General features: G+C 43.5%; 1 protein-coding gene across 1 annotated transcript; it reads left to right on the top strand.

Annotated features, from left to right (window-relative positions):
* Positions 1–9612: 9612 nt before the first annotated feature.
* C1H11orf96 (chromosome 1 C11orf96 homolog) lies at positions 9613–11426 on the top strand. Its single transcript, XM_053310533.1, has one exon. It carries the CDS (start codon positions 10366–10368, stop codon positions 10747–10749), a length of 384 nt encoding a protein of 127 aa, XP_053166508.1. The 5' UTR covers positions 9613–10365; the 3' UTR covers positions 10750–11426.
* The last annotated feature ends 842 nt before the right edge of the window (positions 11427–12268 follow it).

Below are 12268 nucleotides of genomic sequence, written 5' to 3'. Positions count from 1 at the left end.
TTATCCAAAGCCATTTGTGATTACAGTGGTCAAGCAAGAGTGTTCATTCAAGAAGAAGTGAAAATAGTTGTTCTGTGATGCAGAACTCTTTGTTCCTAAAATTAGGCCAGGAGAGGAATAAGAATGCACATTTGATATGTTCTTAATTATGGGTTAGCAATCACATATTCTTTGTACTGTGCCTATGCTTCTTTCCTGATAGGTCAGTTGCTAAGGCAGATCAAAAATCTGTTTATATAAGACAAAAATTGCTCCCTTCAAGCTCTCTGTCTCTCTTTCCTCTGTTAGTAGCTTATTTTCAACATGGAATAATTACTCCTTTGTGTTTAAATAATAGGGTTTGCTCTTCAAAAGCAAACTTTGTTACATCTATGCATTGACAAATCTGGCCAATGATGATTTATCCCCCAACCCCGAAAGAGATGTAACTTGTATGAAAAATTGTTTGACCCTCAAGGCAGATTTAATCAGTATAGTGTGTGTGTGTGTGTGTGTGTGTGTGTGTGTGTGTGTGTGTGTGTAAATGAATAATAAAGCACACAGTATACATACAATCTAGATACACCATGGTAATTACTAATAAGAACAATACAAAAATGTTATACCTTACATTTTACCATCATTTATAAACTTCTTCAGTTCTCAGTCCCCCACACCCTCAATCCTGCTATGCTGCCTCATCGTGGTGGTGGGAGTGATGAGTGAAGTATGCCAGGTGCTATACTCCCAGTAGGGTCACTCAAAGCACAAAGGTCATCCCAGCTGCCCAGCTAGAGCAAGCAGGCACCTATATTAGGCAACTGCGATATAGGAAGGTATTGGAGGCAGACGATCACTTCAGTGACAACAAAGGCATCATTTCATACTGCGTGGGAGAAGGCAATGGTAAACCACTCCTGTATTGTACCAAGAAAAGCACATGGATAGACAAAATAGAATGATTGTCGATGTAGTGCCGGCTGATGGGCCCCTCAGGTCGGATGGTAGTCAACATGCTACTGAAGAAGGGCTGAGGATCTCTCACAGTACTGATGGTGTTTATGATGTGGTTAGACTAAAGCCTTTTGGACATCTAGCAGCTGATGTTGCCATGTGGAAAAAGAAAATCCGAAGCTGCAAAGACAGAATTACAATGGGAACATGGAATGTAAGAAGCATGAACATGGGAAAGCTCAACACAGTCAAAGATGAAAAGAATCTACTACAGATTGACATCTTGGACATCAGTGAATTAAAATGGATTGGAATGGGACACTTTCAGTCAGAAAATCATACCGTTTACTACTCAGGACACGAAAACCAAAGAAGGAACAGTATTGCTTTCATAGTCAGGAAGGATAGAGCAATGCCAGTACTTGGATACAATGCAGTCAGTGACCATCCGTCTAATATCAATCAGATTTCATGGACAACCCTTTAACATGATTGTTCTTCAAGTCTATGCCCCAACAACTGATGCAGAAGAAGAGGAAGTTGATGAGTTTTATGCTCAAGTCCAGTCTGAAATTGACAGAACATGCATGCAAGATGTTCTGCTGATGGCTGGAGACTGGAATGCCAAAGTTGGAAATGGTAAGGAGGGAAACACAGTTGGCCTATATGGCCTAGGAAACAGAAATGAAGCAGGAGAATGACTGATTAGTTTCTACCAAGCCAATGATCTCTTCATTGCTAACACATTCTTCAAACAACCAAAGCAGCACCTGGACACATGGACGTCACCAGATGGAGTACATAGAAATCAAATTGATTACATTACTGGTGCAAGGAGGTGGAAGATCTCAGTTATAACAGCAAAGACATGGCCAGGGGCCTATTGTGGAACAGATCACGAACTGCTCGTGTGCAAGTTCCAAGTCAAGCTAAAGTGGAAAAACAAAGCTATCCAGCTTCCACAATATGATTTTGAGAATGTACTCACCATTTTCAAGGAGAACATCAGGAACCGCTTTGAAGTTCTGAACCTCATTGATAGGGAATCAGAGGAACTGTGGAATGAAATCAAAGAAGTTGTTAAGGATGAATGTGAAAAGAGACTGCCAAAGATCAAGAAACAGAAGAAAGCAAAATGGATGTCAGAACAGATGGTGAAAATTGCCAAGAGGAGAGAAGCCAAAGTCAAGAAAGACAAAGACCTTAGGAAGGAACTTAATAGGGAAGAGACAAGGAGCAGTACTATAATGACATCTGTAAAGACCTTGAGGATGGACATAGACACGGAAAAACAAGGACATTTCCCCAAAAGATCTCTGAACTCAGAGTTTCCAACCTCAAATTGGTATGTTAAGGTATGCCAAAGGGATGCCTACTTGCAGATGCATAATTAGGGTGGGGCAGGCAGGGCATGTGCCCTAGGCACCAGTTGCAGGGGGGCACAAAGTGCCTGCCATGCCCCACCCCAGCCACAGTTTTTTTAAAATGGTTTTTTTTTTTTAAAAGGAAAATCCCACCCCCTGCCACTAGGCGGCCACTGCCGCCCCCACTCATGAGTCACGTGGCAAAGATCTGAGTCTGGGGCAGAGAACATGTGTAGCACGGTGTGGTGTGGTGTGGTGTGGTACGGTGTGGTACACACACACCCTGAGCCTCCCTGAACACTGAGTTGCCGATTATTTTCAGGGAGCATTTGCTGCCTGAAAGCATCTATTCCCCTTTCTCTCCCTCCAAAGAGGGAGAGAAAGGGAAAAAAGATGCTTTCAGGCAGCAAGCTCGCTCTGGCTCTTGAAGAGCGCAAAGCCATGCCCCCTTTGCATGTGATGTCATCATGTGACACATCACATGTAAAGGGGGCATGGCCTCAAGCTCTAAAGAGCCAGAGGGAGCTCTTCACTCTCATTTCAGGGCAGGCTTGCTGCCTGAAAGCATCTCTTCAATCCCAAGGTGCGCTCCTTATTCCTTAAACATCTTTCAGTTCTTCAGGCAACCCCTCTCCCCATCTCACTCAAATCCAATCTTTCTTTCTTTGGGTGGGCTTTTCTCTATGCTTTGTTGTTGTTGGAAGAGGTTAGATGGGAGGGGAGGGGAGTAGGCACTTAGCTGTGCTGGCTTGCCCTTCCAGCAGCTCATGGGCACATGAATTTGATTGTTGCAAAAGGATAAATGAAATCTCTCTTCCTCTGTTGTTTACTCTGATTTATTGGAAGGGGAAAGGAGGGAACAGTTTGATTAACATTCCAGAAGTGTTCATAAGTGTACCCCTTATGAATTAATTTGTTAGTTTCTCTCTCTTCCTTGCTCTAACCTTGAGATTCCCCAGCAATAGCCCTGCCTGCTCATTTTGTATACCTTACTCTTTTTGTTTGTTTTATTGCATGTTGTAGCTGTATGTGCATGTAGGCTGACTTGTGTTTTGGAGGAGGCACTGAGGCTGTAAGACAACCCATGCTATGCAGTAACATCAAAGCTGATGAGCATTGCCAAAGCAACAGGCAAGGGGGAGCGGAGGGTGGTTGCCTTAGCAGACAAAGGTAGAGTGTTTTCTACTGACCACTGCACTCTCCACATCTGTGCCTTTTTTTAAAAAAGCTAATAGCTAGTGATACTTCCTTAATAGGCACCAGTGGCTACCTGTAGAAGATAGCTGTGTAATTTAGCATTGAGGACTTGTGGTTACTAGGTCCTGACAGCCCACATGCTCAGGGGTGGGCTGGAGAGAGATAGTTTGGCAGCTGAAGTGCTGGACTAAGACCAGGGAGACCTGAATTCAAATCCCCATTCAGCCATGAGACTTGCTGGGTGACTCTGGGCCAGTCACTTCTCTCTCAGCCTAACCTACTCCACAGGGTAGTTGTGAGGAGAAACTTAAGTATGTACCCTGCTCTGGTCTCCTTGGAGGAAGAGCGGGATATAAAAAATGTGAATGTTGCTGCTTGCTGGCAGATAGCAGTGGGCGGGGGGGGGGGCAGGGGGTTGCTAATACACACTGCTGGATTTGGAATGCAATAAACATGCTGATCAGGGAATGTAACCAGTCTCCAGTACCTCTCTGAATAGCTGATAGGTGTGATTCCTGCTTTCTGAAGGAGGCTGTATCTGTGCTGCCTCAGCAGTTTGCATCGGTGAAAGCAAGTAAGGTGCAGTTATAATTTTCAGGTAGTGCCATAATTTGTTAATTAAAAGATTAACAAGCTTGACTTTTATTTTTGAGTTGATATTATGGTGAAGTTATCTGAAAGATGGGTGTCAGATATTTGTGGGGGGGGGCACAATTTCAGTGTTTCAGTGGAACGTGGTGAAACAGACTGGTTCCAGATCAGCAAAGGTGTAAGACAAGGCTGTATACTTTCTCCTTATTTATTCTGTTCATATGCTGAACATATACTGAGAGAAGCTGGATTGGAAGAAGATGAGTGTGGTTTTAAATTTGGAGGAAGAAACATCAATAACCTGTGCTACGCTGATGATACCGCTCTAATAGCTGAGAATGTGGATGATAGCTCTAGTAATGAAAGTCAAGGAGCACAGTGAAAAAATGGGACTACAACTAAATGTAAAGAAGACTAAACTAATGACAACGGGTACAGCAACCAAGCCTCAGAATTGACAATGAAGACACTGAAGTGGTGGATAGCTTCTGCCTTTTAGGATCAACCGTCAACAGTAAAGGAGCCAGCCGTCAAGAAATATGCAGCAGACTAGCACTTCGTAGGGTTGCAATGAAGGCCTTGGACAGGATATTTAGATGCCATGACGTGTCTACACCTACAAAGATTAGAATCATTCGGACAATGGTTTTCCCCATGACACCTTATGGATGTGAAAGCTGGACTCTGAAGAAGCAAGATGGAAAAAGCATTGACACTTTTGAACTTTGATGCTGGAGAAGACTTTTGAGGTTACCGTGGACAGCCAGGAAAACAAACAAATGGATCATCGAACACACTGATCCAGAATTTTCACTCAAGGCACAAATGACCAGGCTCAAACTATCATACTTCAGACACATTATGAGAAGATCCAGCTCCCTTGAGAAGTCCATAATGCTGGGAAAAGTTGAAGGAAAGAGAAGGAGAGGACGGCCAGCAGTAAGGTGGATGGACTTGATTATGACAGCAGTGAATGCAACTCTGAGAGACCTTAAAGGCCAAGTTGAAGACAGATCATCCTGGAGAGAATCAATCTATGTGGTTGCTAATAGTGGACACTGATTTGACGGTACTTACCGTAATCAATCAGTCAATCAATCAGTTCTCAGTAAGACCAAAACAAACAAAAAACCCACACACACAAACAAAAACCATTTAAAAAGTGGATAGCACATAACCTACTGTACTATAATAAACTATTACCAACCTTAATATCAGGTTCTATAATATAGATGTTACCATTCATTTAACTTTGATAAAACTGTCAAAGAATATCTATAATATTAAAACAATGTTATTGCTGTCATAAATAATAGTTCATACTGATTTAACTGGCTTATTAAGAATGAAGGCAAGTAGGGTCCTCTACTTAAGTCTAATAATCTGAGGGCATCTCTGTAGGATAAGAACATAAAAGCAGTCCGGCTAGATCAGGCCCAAGTCTATCTAGTCTAGCATCTTGTTCCACTCAGTGGTCTTGTTTCAATCAGAAGTCCACAGGCAAGAGGTGAGGGCATGTCCTCTCTCCTGCTGTTGCTCAGCTGCAAATGGTATTTAGAGGCATCCTGCCTCTGAGCCTGGGGGCAACCTATAGCCATCAAGACTAGTAGCCAGTGATAGACCTGTCCTCCATGAATTTATCTAATAGTGCCATGAATTTGTCTGATAGTGACTATTAGTCATTATAACAACAACAAAACACCATAAACTGTGTTGAGATGACAATTTGTTGTTTGTAAGAGACATTAGTATGATTTAACTGGTATATAAATGTAATAAATAAATAAATAAATAATCAGACTGCTAAATGCTGGGAACAAACAATAACAGATGACTATCACCATCTTCTCTGACTTGTGAGCTTATCTGGGAAACATCTGGCTGGTTGCTCCTGAAGCCAGAACCTGGTCAGTCTGTTTATCTGATGCAACACAGCAATTTTATGTTGGAGTAGAGATGTTTGGATTCAAACAACCACATGACTAATTCTGTATGCCCAAAGTGGTTCTAGTCTTCTGCATCTTGAGCAATTCTTCATTTCCTGCATAGCAAATCTATTTTACTATGAGATATGAAATCTATTTGCTATGAAACTGATAGAAGTGATAGCTGTGGGGGAGACTGCAGTTCCGAGGAAAAAGACAGACCTTGAGCATATCTGAAATAGTTATTTGGTTCTCAATCTATATTTGAATTCCTTAATAAAACAATGGTTTTTCTTAAAGCCCTGGAAGAAAGACTACTGAGGAATTGTCTGTTGTGTGTTGGTATACCTGTCTTCATTTATCATCTAGATATGATTATTTGAAGCAATATAAAAATGTAACTTGTATGTGTGTGTATTTGTGTGTGTACTGCCAAAGATGTTTGTCTCATGGACTTTACCTTGACACAAGAAATTAAACTTCTGCCCCATTTATAGATATACCTGTGTTTCTAATTCCTATGAAAAATCAGTAGAATTCACTCAGAGGTAAAATGCCATTTGGGGCAAACAGAATTATTTCATTTTGAAAAGAATGTAGAATCATTCTCTCATTAACTGCAGCATCCAACAAAAATAGCTTTTCATTGATCTTGGCCTTGGAAATGCTTTTCAAAGCCAAGGAGCTGGGAGGCTCTAGGAGCTAATGTAACATGCATGCTTCTAGAAATATACTGGTAAGAAGATGGTTGTAATCACCTCTCTCTCCAATGGAAGGCTTTTGTTTTATTTGTCAGTAGACTGTGCATAAAAGAGAAAATGGAATTTCAATAATCATGATCATCAATACCATAAGAAAAAAGAGTACAGTGAACTATATTTCTGCTCTAGGTAGCAACAGGGCTCTCTCTAGTTTTTGTGGGGGTTCCTTATGGACTGTGCCCTTGTGGAAGTGGAAATATTGAGACAGTTGGCCATGTGCTTGTTCTTTCTATCGTGAGCTGTATCCCAAATATATTGCTCCTCTCATTCTTAGATACCCTGACAATTTGGATGAATTTTATATAAATTTCTTTCTTTCTGATAAACACACTTATGTCTCGCACTCAGTAGCCAAATTCTGTATGGCTGTGATTAAAATTCGCTCATGGTGTGTCAGAAATGGTCAATTAATCACCCCTCCTTTTTAAAAAAATTTGTTTTATCCTTTCTTGTTTAATCTCAATCTTCTATGTAACTGATTTTTAATATGTATATGCATGTATGTGTTTATATTGATATCTACCTTCAAGGTAGATTTATTTGATCTGGATTGTGCATTTGATCAAAGGTCACAATGAACTGAACTGAACTATTTTTTGTGGGGCCAAGGGCAAAAATAGTTTGCAGGGGTCCCCATGATGAATCATTGTTGTCCCTCATGATGAATTCATATTGTTCTGGCCAGAACTAGAAGAGTCTCTATTGCTGTGCTGCAGTGTGAGGCCTAATAGACCCTGGGCATCTGCCCCCTTCATCTACCCCTTCAGACAATCTCTCTTTAATTTAAGGTGTTTCCCACTAGTTAAAGGGCGATTAGTCCTATATGAAATATATTTGACTCACTGGGTGACTAGCAGACAGTCCCTTGTCTTTGATAAGGCTGAATCTGAACATATGAATATAAGATTGAATTTGCAGAGTAGCAGCAGCAGCTTTTTGGGGGGTGGGGGTGGGGGTGAAGTGCATTTACAGTGCTGGGCAAATTGATGCCTTAAGTTGGAACTAGCATTATGCATCCAGGTGTGCATGCTTCTGTACCCCTATTGTACTTGCTCATCCTATATGTTCATAAATAGATAATAAAGACACTTACTTCCACTCTAAGCATGATGGAAAACACAACATGTAAGAACCTGCCTGCCTCTATTCTTAGATCAACTGATATCCTGCTCTATTTCAGTTTGTCTCAGAAGTAGTGTGGGTGGGCACTAGGAGCAGGGTCAAGGAACACAAGCAACTAATAATTAGCAGGGGTGTAGTGGGGGGGGGATGCGCAGGCACTGAGCGCAGGCACTTCATGGCTTCTCTGGTTGTTGAGGTGGGCATGGCCATAGGGGCTGTCAGGGAGAGGAGCACCTGCACTTCTCAGTTTGTAACAACATCACTGGTAATTAGAACACTGAATGTCCTTGACTGTTTATAAAACAAATACATAGCAGTTAAAGTGTGTGTGTGTGAGAGAGAGAAAATGCCCTTGGTGAGCAACAAGTATAAAACGGGTTATGCTCATTATCTACACCCACACTGGATTTAGATTCAAGGGTGAAGTTTCATTAAGTTTCTGTAATGTGCAGATAGGTAATAGCATGATAATTACTTAAAGTGAAGCAAAAAATTGCCAGAATATAGAGTTAGCATATTTGCATGTCTCTAGGGAAAGAAAAAATAGGTCTCCTTTCTGCAGTGTGAATATATTAAGGGGAGTGCTGAATTCTCAGATTTCAGCACCGGGGAGATCCCTGTTACAGGGGAAGCCAATTTAAGTTGCACATAATGAGATGGTGAGATTTACAACGAACAGCAACCTAGACGAGAAATTCTGGCTTCTTTCCAGGATACTTCCGTTTGTCCGATTTGTAAAGTTCACCATCTTACCAGGCTTCACGATGAGGTGCCCTCTTCACTCACGACATCACAGGCAACCGGTCCGGGAGTCTATGCAAATAAAGCCAATCCTCTATCTATGCTGGCCTGGCGGTAGGGAGCAGGGAAAAGCCGCACTTTGCCTTTTGTGATGACCCCCCTTAAATAACTACTGTTTTCAGAAACCTACGGACTACATGATTTCGCTAAAACTGGGGGAGTAAAGTAGTGGGTTTTTTGGAGTCCATTAAGGTCCCGCCATAATTGCTCCAAGTATTTCCTCTCGATGGCATTTTGTCTTTGTTTGGGATTCACCCATTAATCCCGGATCCTGCTTTTTTTAACCCATCCCCATACCTTGGCCGCCGCGAAGATGCGCAGTGGCCCAGTGGACTCCATCTACTACTTATGCGCTCCTGTCCCGTTCGGGGATTCCCGTGGAAAAATAAACGATGAGGTGGTGGACGTAGGAGATTAATCGCCAAAAGAGCCACCGTAACGTCACCCTCGCCACACAAATCGGTTGAACATCAGCAGCACTGATTAAGAGCCAACAAGTGTGAATCAGCCATGTGGATTTATGTTGTCGTGCGTGTCGCCCTGTTTGCATGGTGTTTATCAGGCCTGTATTCTTTTTCCCTAGTGGGGCTAACAGCATCAGGAAAGGAGAGCGGAAACCCAGCGCCCTTGAGAAGTCCGTAATACTGGGAAAAGTTGAAGGAAAGAGAAGGACGACCAGCAGCAAGGTGGATGGACTCGATGACGACAGGAATGAATGCACCACTGCGAGACCTTAAAGGCCAAGTTGAAGACAGATTATCTTGGGGAGAATCTATCTATATGGTCGCTAAGAGTCGACACCGACTTGACGGCAATCAATCAACCAACCAACCAATCAATCAACGTACAGTGCGGTTAAAACTCTCTCCCCAGTGCAGCTGCTCCAATCAAAATTAAACAACACCCACAAAATCCCGGGAATCCCACCAAGCATCTCTCCCGGTTTATGCTCGAGCGCCTCGGGGTTTGTGTTTTTGTTCAGAGAGCGCCTCTGGCTGTCTCTTGGCGCGTGGGCTTTCTTTTCCCTCCACGCAGCCGGTCGCGTAGTAGGTTTATTCGCCAGGAAACCCCCGGGCGCTGGGGCTGATGCATTAGCGCCTCCCGTCCCTCCTCCCCCTCGCTCTCTGGAGTCTTTCTTCCCGCGCCTCTGCAGCTGATTATCGCGGGGATGTCATCGTTACTTTAATAATAATATTGGAAAGACAGGAAGAAAGGGGGGGCGGGGACGAGGGAGAGCCCTAGACGTCAGGCGGAAGGGAAACGGCCTCATCTTCTTTAAATGGTATTGCTTGTCATCTGAGCATGCTCCTATGTGGGCAGGCGAGGGGTATATAACAGCTCGGACGCGGCACGGAGAGCACAAGCAAGCAACAGAAGCGGCTTGGTTGGGAGGAGCGCCAAAGCAGCGCGTGCCGCCAGCTGTTAGGCTGCCCTCTCTGCTGACAGGATTATTCAGCAGGCACTTTAGACTGGGACGCGCGACTGAGTCTGCAGAACTAGGAAGACAGTCCAGGGGGCTTTCCCGCGCTTTTCGCTCCTTCGCTTCTCTCGCCCCTGTGGGGGAAACTCCAACCACAAGCCGGAGAGGAGCCCTCCACGTCGTCCAGTCCCAGCAGGTGCCAAGCGCCGCGCGCCTCCTTCTCTCAAGCGTTTCTTTGGCCTCGGGCTAGCATGATGGCAGCCGCCGCAGCCGCCGCCAAGCCTGCCGAGCTGATGGGCATCTGCTCAAGCTACCAGGCGGTCATGCCGCACTTCGTGTGCATCGCCGAGGAGTTCCCTCAGCCCATGCGGCCCGCCAAGCCGTCCAAGGGCAAGCTCCGCAGACCTCGGCAGTCCCGCTTCAAGACGCAGCCGGTGACCTTCGACGAGATCCAAGAAGTGGAGGAGGAAGGGGTCTCCCCCATGGAGGAGGAGAAAGCCAAGAAGTCTTTCCTGCAGTCCCTCGAGTGCCTGCGCAGGAGCACCCAGAACCTCAGCCTGCAGAGGGAGAAGCTCAGCAGCTGCAGCAGGCTGAGGAACAGCCTCGACTCCAGCGACTCCGACTCGGCCCTCTGAAGGGACGGCTTGACTCGGACTGGGAGGCAGCGCCTTGCACACACAAACCCCCCTTCCCCAGCGGGAGGAGAAGCGGACTGGCTGGACAGCCCCTTCCTTAACCCCGGCGCTGTGCTTCATAATGAAGCTGGCAAATATTAAACTGTGGGGAACTTCATAGAGTATATTTTTTAAATCGAAAGGGACTATTTCTGAAGACGTTTGGTTTTTATTTCTCCAATAAATGGCCATTGGGCACTGGCTCGCTTTAGTTTGTATCATAGATCCAAATCATAACAGACAGGATGGCAGAGAGTTGGAAGGGTAAACTTGGAAGGATGGAGTTCCTTCCCCAGCAACTCTTCTTCTTCTTCTTTTTAAACCCTGATAAAGATCTAGTGTGAGTGTTGTAGATTTCCAAGAGCAGTTTGCAAGTGACAGGGTTCTTTCTTCTTCTTTTTTTTAAGAACGTGCTTGTATGTATGTTTCTATATTGCCTGTTGTATTTTTTCTTTAAGAAAAGGGGAAAACATAAAAATTGCACATCTTTTTTCTAACTGTTTTATGGATGCAATCAGCTGCTGGACTTTATATTTATTTTTGCATTTAAACTCTTGACTGCATTAATTTAATATGTTTCTACCTGAATGTGTGTAATTTCCACAACAGAGAAATAAAACTGATATATTTGCACAATGCGCTTGGACTACTTGATACTGCAGCTTGCTCTCTTCTGGTTTTTCACCTTCTGTGGCAGTATTGCACAGAAATAGTAGTCTTGGGATATGGAAAATTAACATTGTGTGCTGTAGCATGTTGAAAAGATAAGGGAGTAATTGCAATAAGGATTTAAAGTCCACTTCCACCTTGCAGAAATTGATTTTTAATGTCTTTCAAAATTCCATTCAGAGTGAATATGAAGTTAAAAACTTTCTCCTCAATTTAGTGCAAGTGGGAGTATAATATTCTGATTAAGTCTATTGACTGAGTTCTCAGGGGGTTTGGAGTTGCTTGCATTTTTTCCTTCTTCCCACAAGTCAAATGCATTGTTGATCTTTGAGGCTGGATAAAGTAATATTGTTTATTTTGCTTAAGGGAGAGAAACCAGCACATATTTCTGTACTATGGAAGAGGCTTTTTCGTCCCCATTTTTGTAAAGACTAAGGCCACCTATGTCTACCTTCCTATCCACAAATGAATTTGCAGTTTTTATACCTCTCATTTCAAACTGCTGCATTTGTGTAGGAACCACTTACTGAAGAGGAAAGTGCTGAGACTTAGAGAGAACTACCGCTACTGTTCCCAGAATCAGAATGCTGATCATGTTCTGCCTCCCCCTTCACCCTGACCTTTAATTTCTACCAGCAAAGCATTAGGCTATGTCCACTTACTAGATACTATCAGATGAGCTTCTGGAGGCCCAGCACAGTTTGGGTGATTCTCTAGTAGCAAGAAGTCTTGGAGAAGAAGAGATACTGTGGAAAGGCTTTTACATCTCTAGAAGCTTATTATTAGGAATAGGATTATCTCTGAAAAGGGA

The sequence above is a fragment of the Hemicordylus capensis genome, chromosome 1, assembly GCF_027244095.1.
Source record: "Hemicordylus capensis ecotype Gifberg chromosome 1, rHemCap1.1.pri, whole genome shotgun sequence".
Lineage (NCBI taxonomy): Eukaryota > Metazoa > Chordata > Lepidosauria > Squamata > Cordylidae > Hemicordylus > Hemicordylus capensis.
This window is presented reverse-complemented; position numbering and strand designations above follow the sequence as displayed.